We start from the raw sequence: 19214 nt of genomic DNA, 5'->3' as shown, positions 1-19214 counted from the left end.
CCATTCATCCGTCTTCCTTAAGCCAGCAGCACTACCCCTCCCCAGGGCCAAGCTCTCTTACACACTTAATGGTAATCACCATGGTTTGCCTCTTTGCCTTGGCCATTAGGAAGCTTAGGGCCAAATACCTAGAGAGTATATGGGAACTCAAAGCAAGCATGGAGGAAATGAATCATTCTCTTGGCTTTGTCTTCTTTTCCCGACCCTTATTTTCATCTGCTCTTGGTTCCTTCACTTACTGAGGTTTTCATCTCTTTGAAGTATAATGCACCTTTATTTGGTGAGTGTTGAGCAAATCAACACTTAGCATTCTTGGTTCTAATTCTGAAGCTTCTCATCAAACCTGTTACCATCTCCAGTCCTCCCTGCTGGAGGTTGGGCTCCCAGGCTAACCTAATCAGCCAGTCCATCACAACCATCAATGTCTCCTAGATTTATTTGCAATCTCCCAGTGCTTGCTTGTTCTGGGTGGGCCGGTAAAATCAAATTCTAGGTTCAAAGAGCTGAGGAACTAGGCCCTGGAAGTCATTCCCAAGGCACAACCCTTAGGAAGGTCCCAACTGACCAGCTAGCTGACACACCAAGACCATAAATTGGGCTTGGGTGGTGGCTGGGGTAGGGGAGAGGCTCTGCAGAGGTCTGAGCAGGCCAGATGGAGCATGCTGGTCCTAAGGGGGACCCTAACTGAGTAGAACAGGTTACCTGTCAGTAGAAACTTCCTACAAGGCCTCTTGTTCTGTTCATCTAGTAAAATGGCAGCCGCATCTGCAAGAAGAGAGAGGGTCCGGGTTCAGATTCAGGCTGCACACAGGCACTTCCTATCCCCGAAATCAGAAAAGGAAAGAGTTTCCACCCACAGAGGAGTGTAGGAAGTGATGACCACAGGTAGGGATGCTGGGCAGAAGCATCTGAGCTTCAGGTGACCTCAGCCCCTTCCTTCCCACCCAGACCTAGCCAAAGGCAAGAACCAAGTTTTAGGTCTGAGGCTCTTGGCCTTGACCATGCCATGGAACCACCTAGGTAGTTTTATTTATTTATTTTTTAATATATATTTTTTTAAGATTTTATTTATTTATTTGACAGACAGAGATCGTAAGTAGGCAGAGAGGCAGGCAGAGAGAGAGAGGAGGAAGCAGGCTCCCTGCTGAGCAGAGAGCCCGATGCGGGGCTCGATCCCAGAACCCTGGGATCATGACCCGAGCCGAAGGCAGCGGCTTAACCACTGAGCCACCCAGGCACCCCATATTTTTTAATATTTTATTTATTTATTTTATAGAGCAATCAAAAGTAGGCAGAGAGGCAAGCAGAGAGAGAAAGGGAAGCAGGCTCCCTGCTGAGCAGAGAGCCTGGTGTGGGGCTCGGTCCCAGGACCCCGAGATCATGGCCTGAGCCGAAGGCAGCGGCTTAACCACTGAGCCACCCAGGCACCCCATATTTTTTAATATTTTATTTATTTATTTTATAGAGCAATCAAAAGTAGGCAGAGAGGCAAGCAGAGAGAGAAAGGGAAGCAGGCTCCCTGCTGAGCAGAGAGCCTGGTGTGGGGCTCGGTCCCAGGACCCCGAGATCATGGCCTGAGCCGAAGGCAGCGGCTTAACCACTGAGCCACCCAGGCACCCCATATTTTTTAATATTTTATTTATTTATTTTATAGAGCAATCAAAAGTAGGCAGAGAGGCAAGCAGAGAGAGAAAGGGAAGCAGGCTCCCTGCTGAGCAGAGAGCCTGGTGTGGGGCTCGATCCCAGAACCCTGGGATCATGACCCGAGCCGAAGGCAGCGGCTTAACCACTGAGCCACCCAGGCACCCCATATTTTTTAATATTTTATTTATTTATTTTATAGAGCAATCAAAAGTAGGCAGAGAGGCAAGCAGAGAGAGAAAGGGAAGCAGGCTCCCTGCTAAGCAGAGAGCCTGGTGTGGGGCTCGGTCCCAGGACCCCGAGATCATGGCCTGAGCCGAAGGCAGCGGCTTAACCACTGAGCCACCCAGGCACCCCATATTTTTTAATATTTTATTTATTTATTTTATAGAGCAATCAAAAGTAGGCAGAGAGGCAAGCAGAGAGAGAAAGGGAAGCAGGCTCCCTGCTAAGCAGAGAGCCTGGTGTGGGGCTCGGTCCCAGGACCCCGAGATCATGGCCTTAGCCGAAGGCAGAGGCTTAACCCACTGAGCCACCCAGGCACCATTTTGTTTCGTTTTAAATCCTGGTATGGTAGACTTCTCATACTGTCTTTGCAACTTCTGTGACTCTGTAATTATTTCAAAATAGAAAGCTAAAAAAAATCCTCCTGGTGCCCAAGAAGCCCACCAGTAAGGCCACGGCTAAGCCTGTAACCTGCTGCTCTCTTGTTCCCTCCTCCGCCCTGCCAGTTGCAGGCCTCCGCAGGACTTCCCAGCTATCTTTCCGGAAGCAAACCTTAACCCTGGTTTCCTCCAATTTTTTGACCTTTATTTTCATCATATACTTATGATTTGAGTTTTGTGTGTTTCTTGGTAGGTAAAGAATCAATCAGTCAAAATCTGTGAGTAAGACAGGAAGGGGCTCTGACTCAGAGGCTCTGATGTTGCCCTGGGAGCCTGGGCTGGACACTTGCCGCATGGGCCCGCTGTCTTTTCTAGAGGCCACTGGAGCAGAGGAAAGACCACAGGTTTCCAAGTTCCCATATACTTGACTCCAGGCAAGTGGCTTTATCTTTCCAAGTCTCTGTTGTTCCACATGTAAAATGGGAAAACAATTCTCCTCTGGTAGGGTTGCTGTGAAAAACGAATAAGACACAGAGCCCTTGGCAGAGGCCCCTGGTGATTGCAAGCCTGAGGGCACATGACAATTGCCAGGACAGTGGGGCTGGGAGCGGATGTGGCATCACATTCCCCAGGTGACACTAACGTGAGGCCGGGTCTCAGAACCTCTGTCATGGACGCTCGACCAACGCTGAGCGGTGGCAGTTCTTGTTTCATGTCCTCCTCAGGAGCCATGGCACGGCACTAACATATCCACCTTGCAGAGGGGAAAACTGAAGTTCGAACAGGGGCAAGGCCACATCGTCAGGAAGTGGCAGTGCCAGGTTTGAACCCTGGTGTGAGTCTAAAGCCCCTGCCCACAGAACTCAGTACCCAGGTGGTTCCATGGCATGGTCAAGGCCAAGTGCCCCAGTGGCCACAGCTCCCCTGGTGGCGGGTGCAGTGGTGGGCTCTGATGGGAGGTTCGCCCTTCCTCCCTTCCCCGGCACCAGGCAGCCCGTGGGGGTGGGCTGCTGTGGTCAGGAGTTGGTTATGAGAGAACTCCCTCCGGGGGTGACCCGGTGGAGTGTGGGTGGGGCCGGTAGGGTAGGGGGTGTCCTCTGTCAGCACTGGGCCTGTCAGACTCAGCCCGTCTAGCTGGTCCCACAGACCTTCCCACAAGAGGTGTGCTGGTCGGGGCATGTGAAGATTGCCCCGTCCCACCTCCACATCCCAGAGGTAGGGTAGCTGAGCTGGGGTGGGGGTCTGCACCTGAGTCTTAGCCAAGGCGTCCTGGGGACTCAGTGTGGCAGAAAAGTTCTAGGCTGCCCAGCACCCTGGTTCTTGACCCCAGCCACACGGTAGAATCACCAGGCAGCCTTTAAAATACAGGGATCCCCGGGCCCATCCTTCTCAGGTTCTGCTTTAATTCATCTGGCAGGGAGAGCACGAGAATTGTTAAAAGCTCCTCAGGGACTCTGAAAGGCACCCAGGACTGAGAACCCAAAACCAGGGCCTGCGCAAAGAAGGCATGCTCCTCCAACCTGGTATTCAAGGCTCCTCATGATCTGACCCTATTGGTCCTTCTTGCTTCATCTCGCAAAATTAACAGCTGCCCTGGTGCCTGGTGTTTGTTTGCTTGCTCGTTTAGATATTCATCTAACAAACATTTACTGAGCACGTCCTGTGTGCCAGGCACCATGCCAGGATGAGGATTTAGTGGAGAATAAGTCAGACCTGCTTCTCCCTTCCAGTCCAACAGTCACACTAAGCCATGTGGACATAAACAGGGGAATAGCTAGCATGCAGCCAAATGACCTGACCTCGCCTGGGGACCGGAGAGGGCAACCCTGAGGACACTGTGCCTGAGCTGAGTTCTGAGATGGAAGGGCAAGGCTGAGGGCATCAGGACAGCAGAAAAGGCATGCCCACTGAGGGGACACTACCTGTAATGGCCAGAGTGGTTGGGGCTTGGAGGGCCAGGTGGGCAGGGCACGGAGGCCTATACAAGACAGGGGTTCTGCCAAGAACACACCGTTATAACTGGGAGTGGAGTTGCCTAGGAGAGGGGTCCCTGGGAGCCAAGGACATACAAAGTGCTCACTGAGATAAAGGGCCTGAGGCCAATCCTTTTGTGGACCCACATGGTTCCTACTGAGTGAACCCTTACTGCCACACAGTCGTCATGAAAACACTGACCCCCCTGTCACATCCCTAGGAGGTGGGTACTGTTGTTAGGGCTCTTTTACACAGGGTAGAATCAGGACAACACTGTTTGAGAGTGACACCTTGGGACAGCCAGCCAGCCAGCCTAGCTCCAACACTCATACCTGTCCTGGCCACAGCAGATGCATTGTCAGCCCCGCTGTGGGTGAGGGGACTTATCTAAGGCCATGAAACTGGGAGCAAAGTGGGTGTTGAATCCTAGTCCAGGCTGGAGTGCCACGTGCCTCCCCAAGGTCTGTGCTGTGCAGTTTGCTCAGCAAGCTGGAGCTCCGGGGAAGCCTCATAAAGTGGAAAGAGCTCCTGCGCTAGCTGTGGACCCCAGGTGAATATCATCTACAATCCCGAAGTCATCACCTTTAAGTGGGCCCATTCCCACCCCCCACCCCCCGGCCAAGCCCTCTGTCTGTTTCATCGGCTCCTGGCTGGCCACCCCAACGTCTCCCTCGCTGCCCAGCAGCTCCCTTGCAGCGAGCACCTCCAGGCTCTGCACTAGGTGCTTGTGGCGTGAACTCACTGGCTTTGGTAGCACCTGCTCTGAGAAGCCTTACCCGGGAAAGCCCTCCCTCCTGCAGCTTGGTTATTCAACTGGCCGGCCAGTCATTCAACAGCCATTTTCTGCACCCCACACTCACGCAGCAGGAAGGGTTCACTGTCAAATGCAGCTCGTGAGCACTGCCTTCACTTCTACCAGCCAGCCCCAGTCCTGCCACTGGCTTCAGCCCCTACCACCCTCCTCTCCTACTGGGTCCAGCCATACCTTCTCTCCTCTGCTGGGACAGCACCTAATGCTTTGTTCGTGGCCGCCTGCTTCCGCATACTCTCTGCCCAAAGCGCTGAGGCTGGCTTTTCCCTGTCTTTCCCACCATTGGCTCAAACATTATCTCCCTGGAAAAACTTTCTTCTTGGCCACTGTATCCCCAGAGGCTGGCAGAAGGGAGCCTCCATCTCGGTCAAGATTACTGGGGGACGGAGCTCACATTCCACCGTGCCCCTTGCATGGCCCATTGGTGGCCCCAGCTTTCCTTTCTTTGGCTCATCCAAGAGCCCTGACCAAGCCTATCACTGGCCCTGGTACTTCCTTGTCTGCCCATAAGAAAGATCAGAAAGCTGGCCTCCATCGGCGCAGCTGCCCCGCCAGCCAGCTCTCACCTCGAAACATGTCATACCAGACCTTCTTGGCCTTGAGGTGCTGCAGCCCATTCAGGTGCTTCTTGCGGTTGTGGAGGTTGTCCTGGAAGGAGCGGTTGCAGTAGTCACAGAAGTAATGCTTCCCCATGGCAGGCTATGCCGGGTGCTGCTGCCGGAGAAGCCAAAGCGCTCGGTCAAGAGTGGGGAGGAAGCTCCAGGCACCAAAGCCTGCAGTGGTGACGGAGGAGGCAGGCTGAGGACAAAGCAGAGACTGACACCTGGCACCCGTCGGGGGGATCTGTGTGACGTGACTCGGGGCACTCCCGGCTGCCCTAAAACGAAGGGAAGGAAGAAACAAATGGTTAACTGACAGGGATCACTATCCTGCGGGATGTGGGACTGGAGTCTCCCTCAGTGTACAAATATCTTAGCGATTCACAAGGAAAAAGCATTCTTACCAGTGGCCTAAATTTCAGAGACCCATAGACTCAATTTCCTGGAGCCTGAACATCACCCTCCCCTCCATAGTGATGTGGGAAACAAAGGCAGAAGGGAATGTAAATAAAATTAAATTTCTTTATAACCTGCAGCCCATTCACAAATACTTGGGATCCATAGAGAGTAACATTCCTTCTGGAAACTCCCAACTATCTTAACGTTAACACCTTACTAGAAGGAAAAACAATAGCCAGACCTCCAGTATCCCTAGGGTCTTCTTTAGCATATGAAAGTCCTTTGGGACCCCTCTCTTTTTCCTTACATCCCCCAACTCCCAAGTATATCACCAGCCACTCCACACCAGCTTTGCTGCCCCCTGGTCCTGTCCCCATGCTTTAATAAGATCACCTCTTTTGCACCAAAGAGAATTCTTCTTGGCTGTGAGCTCTGGACCTCACCTACATTACAAAACAACAGAATGCAGCACAGCCCCCCAACTGAGCATGCCCTGAAGGCCAGTGTAAGGAAGGCTCTGGTTATATACGCCTCATTTAAACCCCAGAGCAGCCCGGAAGGAACTACAGGGGCCAATGAGTACGCCTGCGCCAATGAGTACGCCTGCGAGGCCTTATTCCAGGCAACAATTCTGATGCCCAGCCTCCACCCCAGGGCCAGTGATGACGGAACTTCAAGGGTGAGACGTAGGCCTCAGCATTTCTGTAAAGTTCCCCAGGGAATTCTATGCAACCAAGCTGGAGAGCCACCGCCTTATACCCTCTGGCCACTTCCCCACCTTCCCCCCAGCCCCCCAGCACACCTCTGACCTCCTCTCTCCCCTTCTCTCCAGTCTGGCCACATCAGCCTCTCCTCTGCTTTTCGCACCTGCCAGGCATGCACCCGCCAGGCACCTGGCCACCTCATACATCTGGTCCTGCTGGTCCCTCTGCCGGGATACTCTCCCTTGCGACCCTGCTCACTGGATTCCTTCAATCTTCACTCAAATACTATCTTCTCAGTAATCTCCTACGAGGGCTTTATTTAAAATTGCAGAATTTACTTAGCTTTCCCCATTCTCTTCTTCATTTTTATCACCTTTGAAGTAATAAGTTACTTGTTATGCTTATTATCTTTTTCTCCCAACAGGACTATAAATCCACGTAGGCGGGGATATTTTTGTTTTGTTTACTGCTGGAGCCCCACTACCCAAAGTGGTGTACAGTACAGAGCAGGCAACCAATATTTGTTGAGTAAACGGATTAATTCCCACTTTCCCTACGGGACAACTGAGGTTCACAGAAAGGAAGTGATTTGCTCAAGATCACACAGCTGATGAAAACGCAAAACCCAGATGCCCTAAAAATCCCACTGCTGGGTGTCCTCTCTTCCTGAGCCAGCTTACAGAAGCCAGAAGGCTCAGGCAGAAATGCAAACAGTTTCACCAGGAGATTAGCGAAACTCTTAGATGGCAGGTCCCAGAGAGGGAAATGAGAATGTCTCAGGGTCTTAAGACCCCTCAGCCATGGTGACCACAGCTGCCACACCTGACCCAGGAGATCCCTGGCCATAGGCAATGGGTAATTCTGAGTGTCAGGGCCACCCCTGGGTCCCCAGATTTACTGACACGAGACACGAGGATGAATGGGTCTACTCTGGGCTACCAAGTGGGATATGCAAAGGCTGAGCCCAGACTACCCTCTCACTCTTCAGGTCCTACAGTCTGATCCCTCGTTTCCCAGAGCAGGGGCCCAGAAGAGGAAGGAAAATGACTTCCCTAAGCAAGCCAGGCTAACAGCAAAAGCACAACTCACAGGACTTAGCAAATTAAAGATACGGCTGGGACCTGACCACAGGGCAGATGGATGGGGGAATGCATCTTGGGAAGAAGAGAAGGGGGAGAGAGACAGAGACAAACAAGCCCCCTGGACAGTCCAGGCAGCCAGGTGGGTCGATGGAGGCCTTTCCTGCGGCAGACAGGGATAGCAGCCATTAAGTCAAGGGCTGTAATGGGAGCGGGAACAGTCATTCAAAATAAAAACGTATAAAACCTCTCTTCTTCTATTACTGCTGAGAAACCACATCCCAGACACATGGACTTGATATATTAAATTTGGCAGCTCTAATACACCCCGTCTTGCCAATAAACTTATAGGAATTGGATTGAAATTGTAAGAGATGAACGTTTAACGGCCGAGTGCTTAACCAAGCCATTCACGAAGCCTCAAGCTCTGGAGAGCTGCTGGCTCTGGAGAGTCATGGGGAGGGGTGGGTGTCCCTCTGGGAGGCAGAGATAGAAGCGCTGGCTCTGCGGCGGTCTTAGCTGAACAAAACCACACAGGGCACAAGGCTGGCCAGGTGACCTTGGACCTCTCCCGCCCTCTCCTTTCGCTGTAGGAATGTGAGACAGGGGCTCTGCAGCAATGTGAGACAGGGGGTCTGACGGGTTAGCTGATTGCCTGCAGAGCAGTAAACAGAAGTTTGGTAACCCAACTGAAATGTTAATGAGAGTAATGGAAACACAAATGACACTAGTAATGTCCAGCATGTAGCAAGTGCTAAAGAAATGTCACTTTCTATTTGATTTACTGAGCACCTACTAGTGTGGTATGAGGCTAAGAGCTTTACAATGCATCATCTCATTTAATCCTAAGGACAACCTGTGAGGCAGGACCTACTCCACTTCTTCAGATGAGGGCACTGAGGCTCCAAGAAGCAAAGTGCCTTAGCCAAGGTCACGGAGCTGGAAAGCAGCCAAACTGGGTTCAGAATCTGGGCAGGGTGGCTCTAGAGCCCACACTCCTCATGGCTTAGGAAAGTCTCCTTCCAACAAATCACGCTGCTAACTGCTCTTTTTTTTTTAAGCTTTTATTTATTTGACCGAGAGAGAGAGAGAGAGAGAGAGAGAGAGAGAGATCACAGGCAGGCAGAGAGGCAAGCGAAGAGAGGCAGGTAGAGAGGGGGGGAAAACAGGCTCTCTGCAAGCAGAGAGCCTGACACGGAGCTCAATCCCAGGACCCTGAGACCATGACCTGAGACGAAGGCAGAGGCTTAACCCACTGAGCCACCCAGCCACCCCTGACTGCTCTCCTTTTTAATCAGTCACTATACCCTGGGGACCATGGGCCCCCCTCCAAACCCAAGAGGTATGTGTTATAAGCCCACTTGCGAAGGAGAAGACGGGCTCAGAGTGGTGCCTCACGGGGCTCCGAGTCACGCTTTCAGGAAAGAAAGTCAAATCAGGTCTCGCAGTGCCTGCACTTACACTGGCAATGATGAGCCCCTCGGCAGTGGGGGAGGGGAGAGAGAGAGAGAGAGAGTGTGTGTGTGTGTGTGTGTGTGTGTGTGAAGTTTCCTCCTCACTTGGACTTGCTGGGAAAGCTTCCCTGAAGTCATATAATGAGCCTCTTGGCAGTGGACACTGTGGGTGTGTGTGTGTGAGAGAGAGAGAGAAACATGTTTCCTCCTCTCTCTCACATGTATGAACCTCAGCGGAGAGGTGCCCACCCACACCTTCCTTCCTCTGCCCACCCTGCACCTGGCACTGGGGCGGCACTTAGCTGTCCACAGCGAGTCAATGCACCCCTGGCTCTAATCCCAGCTCTGCTAGGTGAGGTTGTGGCTCCATCGCTTGCCCACTCGGGGTCTCAGTCTCCCCATGTGTGAAGGGGGAGGCGAGCAGCTAGACCAGGTGATATCTAAGGGCCTCTCTAGACAGCCACGTTTAAATCCAGGTGCCACTGCTTTCTAATTCTGTGCTCAGCTTCCTCCTATGAAAACTGGGATAGTGACAGGGCCCACCTCAGGGATTGTTCTGAGAATCAGCTCATCTGTGCACACATACTTGACTTAGCAGAGCCTGGCCCCCAGGGGCCCCTCAAGAAACAACAGCCAGCATCCCCCATCATTATTATTGGTCTCCCAAAGGCCTGTATTTCAGAAAACTGAGGCTCAGAACAAGGAACAGGATGTCAGTGTCCAAGTGACAACTGGGGGCAGCTGGTCTGTATGACAGATGAGGAAAGGTGAGACCAGGAGTGGGTAAGTCGGTTGCCCAAAGCACACAGCACAAGGCAGAGGTGGGACCGGACTTCAGCCTTCATGATGGGCTCTGACACCTGCCCTGAACAGCAGCTCTGCAGAGCCCATATGGCCCAGGTATGGTGTCAAGGGGAGCAAATGAGCTCCAGGGCAATCTGTGCGTCCCACCTCCCAGCGGGCCAGTCCCCAGGGAGGCCAAGGACCTGGGCAGGAGCTGGACTTCAGCAAGGTGACCTTGCTCCGACAGCAGCCAGCTGTGAGCTTCTAGCGGTCTTGACCCAACTGCCTCCCTCTCTAGTGCCTTGGCACACATTAGGAAAGGATGCTGGTGCAGAATCCTCCAGACAGATACGGTGCCCTGCCACTGCGTACTTGGCAATCTGGCAAGCAGAGAGTATCTCACTCCGACTCACCCCTCAGCCAGGTGTCCTTGCACAAGGCACAGCCTGCACCACTGCACTTGGAAGCCCTGAGTGGGAGGTCAGGGAAGGGGGTGGTGGAGACAGCTGGACATCTCCGAAGGCGCCCAGACACCAGCATGGGGTGCTGACTAAGCTGGCCCTCTCGGCCGTGATTCACCCTCATCCTCTGGGACTGGTGCGCTCAGCGGCTGTGAACAAGGCACCATCCTGCCTTGCTGGAAACGGAGACAGCGCCACCTGCCCATTCTCAGGGATCGGGTCCATGTTTGCAACAGCAGCTGCTGGCTCCCTGGAGCTTCACCAGGTGACAAGGTGGCTCCCTATGGCCAAAGGGCAGCAGGTTGAGGCCAGTGCGACAACCTCCGGGATCACATAGGTGTGGGTTTAAATCCCAGGTCTGCCACTCATCAGCTAGGTGTACTCTAGAAAGTTATTTCATCCCCCTGTGCGTGTCCTTAGCTCTAATCTAGGGACCCCCACTGCTATTGTGGATTGACAAAGGCATTGGTATATTAGAACGCCTACCATATGGTTAGTGCTCAGAGAATGGAGGGTCTAACTGCTGGTAATACAACCATCCAGGCGGCTCACTCCCTCGCTCTCCCGGTGAGCCTGCCCAGACCACTGGACTTAAAAGTGGCAGCCGCAGGCACTTCTCTCCTCCTTATGACCTGCTGTTTCCCCTAGCTCGTCTCACCTCACCTGCTGCTTTACTGTCATGTGTGTCTGCCTCCCCACTAGTATGTGGGTCCCGTGAAGGCAGAGAGATCTATCTGTCCTGCTGCACCCCAGCACCAGGAACACAGCATTGCACATGCAACTGCCTGTGGAAGGAGCTACCCACAGAACCTGAGGCCTCTTGCCCTCTGCTTACCTATAGCTCCCAGAACCTCTTCTCCTCCACTGCGGATCTAGGGACCAGGACGAGGATGGGCAGAGGCCACCACCGCCCTCCCTGCAGGACTCCTGTCTCCAGCAGAGCCCTGCTCTACTGACTTGACCCAAACCCGGCTATCCTGTGGCACCTGACCTCAGTCTTCTGGGTCTTCCCTCAAGGAGACACTTTGGGGTGGAGGAAAGAAAAGAGAATGGGGGTGGGATGGGGGGAGGGAAGACAGCATCAGATTCCTGCGTGCTAGGCACCTGGCTTTCGTTCCCTTATTTGATCATCACAGGGACCCTTTGAGCAGATGTCAAGGTGTCCATTTCACAGATGGGGACGCGGGTTCAGAGATACTCCTCATCTGCTCAAAGCCAAAACTGAGACAGATTCCCGTAATAGTCATTTCTCATCAGCCTGAGTGCTGTTGGTGGGCCAGTGGCACAGAGGACCCCCCAGCACCCTCTGGGAGAGACCTCACCATGAAGCCAAAAGGCGTGGAGAGCCAGCACTGCCCCTGGGGTCCGGATGAGTCCTGAAGCCTTTCTCTTCCCATCGCACTGCTCCGCTGTGATGCGCCCATGGGGCAGACGTTTGTGCTTCATTGATATTCTTGGTTCCTTTCATCGTGTGTGTCTCAGGTAGAGCTGTCTTTGGCACAGGGCTAAAATAAGCCAACAGCTTGGCTGTGGCCAAGGGCTGGGAGACGCATCATAATAATTACCCAGGCCTTGTGCTCGCCACATGCTGCCCTCAAGCTCACCTGTCATTTCTTCTAATTATGGCACTGCCAGACCCCAGGTAAACAGTAAACGGCAGCCAGAGGACGGCGTTATTGCACGCCCGCTAGGAGCTCAACAATGTCCCAGGGGCACATATGCCTGCCGTCTGGAGCTGATGGCATCAGAACTCCCTCGGGGAGGTGGGGGGTGGCCTGCAGGCTATCCACTCAGAGCCCAACTCCAACACAAGTGCCAGGAAGATCCAGACGTCTTCCCTGATAGGGGCCCCATTATGTCAGGGGTCTCCCTCAGACACCTCAGTGCTTAGCAATGACCACACACCTCTCTCACCCTGATCTCATTTATGTCACCCCTGGGTGTTAGGCACATGTGGCATCATACTCCTGGCCCTCTAAGGCAGTGGGGGGCTCCCCACCCACAGCAATTCCTGATTCAGCAGGTCTGAGGCAGGGCCAGGATCTAAGGAAAATGATGCATAGTCCACAGACCATGCTCAGAGAAATGCTGATCTGAGGTAGATGAGGGACTGAAGAACAGAGAGGGTGAGAGCTTACCCAAAGTCACACAGACTACCCAAGCCAGTTCTTACTCTATAATCATTCAACTCAGGTCTGAATCTCGTCTCTGCCATTTCTGGGTTGTGAAACTCTCTGCAAACTACTCACCCTCTGAGCTGGGGGAGACAGGCATAATAATTCTTATGGAATGATGGACTAAAACTATTCAATAAGATCACTGTGAGGATGAAATCTTGGATATGAGGTGCTTAGCAGAGTGCCTGGCATGCTGACAGCGCTCAGTACTCATCTGTGGATATGGCGGCCTGCCTCTGCACCCCCTACCTTCTGGGGTTTATGCTTTGTGTTGTCTGCTCCCACACTATAGGAGGACTGATCTGCGGGACTAAGGGAACAGAGTAGACATGATCGTATGTCACTTCCACAATCGGGTGATAAGACAATATGCCTTCCATCCTGGGGTCTCTTTCTCTGATCACTTAATTTGGGGGAAGTCAGGTGCCACATGGTGAACAGCCCTGTGGGGAGGCCCATGTGGCAAGGAACTAAGACTCCCTGCTGACAGCGTGTGAGCAAGCTTAGAAGTGGACCCTCCAGCCCTGTCAAACCTTCAGATGAGGGCAGCCCCAGCAGAGAACTTGACTGTTACTTCCTGAGAGGTCTGAGCCATAACTACCCAGCTAAGCTACTCCCAAATTCTTTTTTTTTTTTTTTTTTTTAAATATGATTCTTAGGGTGCCTGGGTAGCTCAGTCCGTTCAGTGTCTGCCTTCAGCTCAGATCATGATCCCAGGGTCTTGGGATCAAGCCCAGCATCGGGCTCCCTGCTCCACGCGGAGCCTGCTTCTCTCTCTCCCTCCCATCACTCATGCTTTCTCTGTCTCTCTTTCTCTCTCGCTCACTCTCTCAAATAAATAAATAAAATCTTAAATTTTTTTTTTTTTAAGTAAACTATATACCCAACATGGGCTTAAATCCACGGCCCTAAGATCCTGAGTCATATGCTCCACTAAGTCAGCCAGCCACACCCCCACTTCCAAATTCTTGACCCTCAGATATACAAGATATTTGTTGTGTTAAGTTGCTAAGTTTGGGGAGATAATCTGTTATGCAGCAATAGCTAACTGATACAGTGAAATAAACAAATGAAAAAACTGAATCACTTTAAAATATGTGATGGCTATGGGTACAAAGTGCCCCATATTCCAAAACACTCCTGAGTTGAGTCAAATGATCCAATCCCTGAACACAGGCACAACCTTCCAGAACTTTCTATGGTTCTCTTCAGCCATATATTTATTAGCCAAACATTTGCTGACCCTCCCTCTCTGCCAGAATGGGGTTCACACCTCACGACACAAAGGCCCTGCTCTCACAAGAAAGTGCACTGAATATATGTTGGGATGGCTGGCCGATGTGCCCCCAGTAATACTAGGTGATAAGCTGTGTGCTAGACAGCACCAAGGAAGGGTACCTACGTCCAATAGGAGTTCCTCCAAGGAAATGATCAGAGATGATCTCAAAGATCTAGATACCAGGCGCCTGGGTGGCTCAGTGGGTTAAGCCTCTGCCCTCGACTCAAGTCATGATCTCAGGGTCCTGGGGTTAAGCCCCACATCGGGCTCTCTGCTCAGTGGAGAGCCTGCTTTCCCCCTGCTTCCCCCCTCTCTCTGCCTGCCTCTCTGCCTACTTGTGATTTCTCTGTGTGTCGAATAAATAAATAAAAAATCTTAAAAAAAAAAAAAAGATCTAGATACCAAGATGGTCACTGCAACATAGCTTGTCTGAAAACTGAAATCTAAATGTTGGACCGTAAGAACAGCTGACAGACAATGCTTACTATATGCAGATAGGCAGCTTGGTTTCCCAGACAAGGTAGGAGTGGGAGGGTTCAATGACATGACTCACATCTTACCTAAAAAAGACTGGACAGAGGGAGCCCACATTGGCAAGGATCAAGAGCAGGGCACGAGCCATATCTGTTCAATGCACTACCAGACAGACATTAAAAATCAAGTCAAAGGAGGAGTGTCTGGGTGGTTCAGTTGGCTGAGTGTCCAACTCTTGACTTTAGCTCAGGTCATGCTCTCAGGGTCATAGGATGGACCCTGTGTAGGGCTCCGCACTCAGTGGGGAGTCTGCTTGAGATGTTTTCTCTCCCTTTGCTCCTCCAACCCTCCTTCTCTCAAATAATGAAATCTTTGGGGAAAAAAAAAGAAAAACAATCAAGTCAAAGGAAAAAAATTCAAGTCAAAGGAGACTATTCCCTTTTAGCTAAATAAAAATGGCTCCTTATCACAGCAGTTTGTACAACACGATACCACTTTTTTAAGGAGAAAGAACGTCCTGCCCCAGCACACCCACATACCCACACCCACGCACACAAGCAGACACAAAATATTTATTGCGACTATGTCTGGATAATAGGATTATATGCAGAATTTTCTTCTCCCTTTGTGTTTTTCTATTTTTCTAAGTTTCTACATTAAGCATATATTGTTTTAAATTTGCTCAAAAAATTCCCTTCAAAAAAGTGGGAAAATTGCCAAACTAGGATAAATACTATTCCTTCTCCCTTAGGAGGCCACTGTAGATGGTTCCAATGACTTGGTTCACCTGGATGGACCAATCAGGGCTGGTGTGGAAAGAGATCCACCTTCAGTCCCTGGCTGAAGGCAGATAGGGCACACCATGATTCCAAGCAGACCTGGCTCAGGGCAGGTTGGCAAAACCCGAATCTGGGCTCCAGGGAGCTGCAGGATGGAGACACAGTTTCTCATCATATAGTTACAGGTCCCAGGAGGCCAGAGCTTCCAAACAGAAAAGGTAAAAATAGTCTGATGGAGGCTTCTGAGCCAGAAACCTGGACTCGGAACTGCCCCTGCCTCCCCCTTCTTCTGCCACCAGGTTGGTCCGTCACCACCCTCACTTCTGCCCAAGTCAGGTCTCATCTCCAGCATCTGAGCCAACCTCTTCATTTCACCCACCCTGGGCAGCAGAAGATCAAGTCTCTTAGAACCACTCCTGCTCAAGATTTTCCATAGCTCCTAGTGGGGAGCTTAATACAAATGAAGTCTCCTGGGTCGTCAGATCTCCAGGAATTCAGACTCAGCTGATCTGGAGCGGGGCCCAGAAATCTAGATTTTACTCATGGAGTCTAGTACCCTCTAGTAGGTACCCCTTAAAATATAAAGGCTGGGGGACCAAGCTTCTGCTCAAAGACCTCTCTATTCCCTGCATCCCAAAGGCAGCCTTGGCTGGGGACACTCACTCTGGGTAGACAACACCTGGATTCTTGTCTCGGTCAGAAACCAGTCTGATTTTAAATAACCTCAGCTCACTGAAAATGATAAACCCAACTTGACTGGAATGCTAAACACAATTCATTAGAATGGATAAAGCTGTTTTCCTACTAGCTAAGTGTCCTGTCACGCTCCAGGTAAGTTTAGAATTGAAAATAGAGGTAGTAAAATAAATCAACCTTATTGATGTTCCTGACCTCAGTTTAGTAATAATCAGCATATACTTGGTATTTAAAAGTATCTGTAACATTGAAAAGAATTTGACATGTTGAGTATGACAGATAAGCACTGTGATTCCAATTTAAAATACAGAAGTTAGGAATTGAGAAATATATGGGGTGCCTGGTTGGCTCAGTTGGTAGAGCATGCAACTCTTGATCTTGGGGTTGTAAATTCAAGCCCCATGTTGACTGTAGAGATTACTTAATACAGAAGTTAGGGGTACCTGGCCGGCTCAGACGATAGAGCATGACATTCTTGCTCTCATGGGGGTTGTTGAGTTCCAGCCCAACACTAGACATAGAATTTATTTAAAAAAAAAAAAAATGCAGAGGTTCTAATATAAAGGTAGGGCAGCACCTGAGTGGCTCAGTCAGTTAAGTGTGTGACTTCCATTCAGGTCATGATATCAGGGTCCTGGGATTTTTTTTTTTTTTAAGATTTTATTTATTTATTTGACAGAGAGATCACAAGCAGGCAGAGAGAGGAGGAAGCAGACTCCTTGCTGAGCAGAGAGCCCGATGTGGGGCTCGATCCCAGGACCCTGAGATCATGACCCGAGCCGAAGGCAGAGGCTCAACCCACTGAGCCACCCAGGTGCCCCAGGGTCCTGGGATTTGAGCTCTGTGAGCTCTGCACTCAGTGGGGAGTCTGCTTGTCCCTTTCCCTCCCCCTTTGCCCCTTTTCCTGCTTGTGCTCTCTCTGTTCTCTCTCAAATAAATATATAACATCTTTAAGAAAAAAAAATGTTTCATATATACAGTTAGGTAACTGATAAAACATATGTCAGTAAATGATATTAGATTTATCATTTCAAGCTGAAAGGTCAGCAATAACTAGAAACATTGGCTCCACTGTTAGAATCATCTGGAATGCTGTGAAAGCTACTAATAGTACCCCCCATATCCTAATTTCATGTCAGAGATGGCATCTTTTTTTTTTTTAGCTTTCCAGACATAACCAGAGACATAAAAGAATTTATGTTGAAAGTATTGAACTGTTTACAAGAACTTGAAATTCATTATGTTTGTAAATTTAAATTATTAGATTTTCTAGTAACATTTAAATATTCTTGGGAAATTATACTTGTTAGGTTATATATCTGAAGTGCTTAAAAGGAAAATCAAATATATTAAATTATAAGTGAAATAAATGTGTAAGGGAATGTAATTAGGCTATAAATGGGGCTGATTGTTTAAAGGAATTTAAGGTTAGTTCAAAGAGAGTTCAAACATCAAAGGAAAAGTGAAGGTCATTTTTCTTATTTTTCTAGATATGTATAGAGTAATTTCTAAGCTGAAGTAAGCATCTTAAAGAAAATTCAGTATTTCCAAATTGTTGCTGCAAAATGAAATAAAATAAAATAAAACAAGCCACACCTTAACTCCCCATGGACTTTCCTACTTAAACCAATTCCTTCCTCCTCTAACTTCCCATCAGCCAGATTTGTTGTTAGCAGGACAAAAGTATTCTATCCTAGAAGCCTCACAACCGTTGTGTCCCAAGGAGCTACCAGGATGCTTTGCAAATAGAAAATAACTTCAGTTATGGTTAAGTCATCATGGTTTTAGACCTTAAAGCTTTTCACATTTTTCTTCCCAGTCCCCAATCAGGCGTTCCTTTTGCTTTTCCAAATCAGGCCCAGGCCTCTAATCCCAGGTTTTCAGTACCTATGCTGATGACTTATCTCTGGCTTAGACCTCTCTGAATTTCAGATCCAAATCCCCACTGGCCTGTGGACATCTCCACTTGATGTCTAAGGGGTGGCTCAAATCTAACATGACCAGAGCTTAACGTCATCCCGCTGGATTTCAAGTTGTTAAGGTCAAAACTTCATCCTCCATTCTTCTTTCCCACACTCTCTACACAGGTCAGCTTGTTCTGTCTGTCCGATCTCCCAAAATACAACACAAATCTGATCACTACTCTAATCCAAAAACTAATCTAAATTACCATCCTGTCTCAATTGACGCAACACAATAACTTCCTCTCTTCGATCTGTTCTCCAGAGAGCAGCGAGAATGATGACATTAAAATGTAAATTGGATCATGTCACATCCCAGCTTAAAACCCTTCAGTGGCTTCCTAGAGCAATTAAAAAGAAGTAAGACTCCTTACTATGGGTTACAAGGCCCTATTTGAGCTGACCGAAGCCCGCCTCTTCACAGTTCGCCCTACCGCTTTCCCTCAAGCACTCCAGGACTGCTGCAGCCTCAAGTCTTTCGCACCAACCTTTTCCTGTTTGACCAACTTCCCTTCGTTGGGGTCTCTGCTTAAAGTGTCACAGTAGGCACCCTGGCTAAAATAGCACCGCCAGACTCTCTTCAAGCAACCTTTTGCTTTTTAAAGTATTATTTGTTTGTGGTTAGCACACCTTCCGATCTGCCCACACACTGAGTGCTCCTTGGGAGCGGGGCTTGTTCTTCGCCAGGTCCCCAGGTCATGGTCCAGAAGCAGCACTCAGAAAATACGAGCTGAGTGGCACTAGTACATCAAAACCCTTATTTAATTCCCAAGAAGGAATGAGCGGTGCCCAGATCTCCCCCTTCTAGGTCAAGGTTCTAGTGGGTGAATCCCAGGGGTGAGGGGAACAGGAAGCATGTGCAGAACCGTCCCTTCCCCCGATGCCCGGTAAAGGGGTTCAAGCCCCAGGGCCCAACTTTGCCACAAGCTCCAACGCTAGGCCTGGACTTGGATCCAACAGAGGAGACAGGCAGAGATGAGCTGGGGACCTGGGCACCCAGTCCCGCTCGCCCTTTTGTTCACTCCCCGTTAATTAAGTTGGTGCGGCCCACAGAGCAGGTAAGGGACTTAAAAGGAAGAGCCCATGTCTTCCCCCTTGAGGGGAGACGACTAACACCAGCTCCTCGACGTCCTGCCAGAGACAGTACCTGGTTCCGCAGGGCCCGACGGCTCCGAGCTCCTCCTCCTTCTGCGCTCTCGTGTCGCGAACTGCTTGCTGGGATTCGTAGTCCTTCCTTGAGTATCAATCGGCCCTTCCCAGAAACCTTTGGGAATCATAGCTAAGACCGGGCGGGCGTTGGGGAAGGGAAAGGAAACGCGAGAACTTCTGGGTGTTGTA

The 19214-nt window shown here is 50.3% G+C and overlaps 1 protein-coding gene across 2 annotated transcripts in view; it reads right to left on the bottom strand.

The window, feature by feature from the left end:
* Positions 1 to 19121, bottom strand: part of ZMAT5 (zinc finger matrin-type 5) — a 28475-nt gene extending 9354 nt beyond the window's left edge. The window contains exons 1-3 of one of the 2 annotated variants that reach the window (XM_082698166.1): positions 19024 to 19121; positions 5598 to 5908; positions 703 to 765 (exon numbers count right to left, since the gene is read on the bottom strand). In XM_082698166.1, the coding sequence (XP_082554292.1) occupies positions 703 to 765; positions 5598 to 5724 (190 nt within the window). In that variant the 5' untranslated portion in view covers positions 5725 to 5908; positions 19024 to 19121. The remainder of the gene's footprint in view (positions 1 to 702; positions 766 to 5597; positions 5909 to 19023) is intronic. The other variant, XM_082698167.1, reaches the window with a different exon arrangement.
* Positions 19122 to 19214: the final 93 nt, after the last annotated feature.

The sequence above is a fragment of the Mustela nivalis genome (genome assembly GCF_964662115.1).
Source record: "Mustela nivalis genome assembly, chromosome: 14".
Classification (NCBI taxonomy): domain Eukaryota; kingdom Metazoa; phylum Chordata; class Mammalia; order Carnivora; family Mustelidae; genus Mustela; species Mustela nivalis.
The sequence above is the reverse complement of the archived record's forward strand: the minus strand, read 5'-3'. Positions and strand labels throughout refer to the sequence as shown.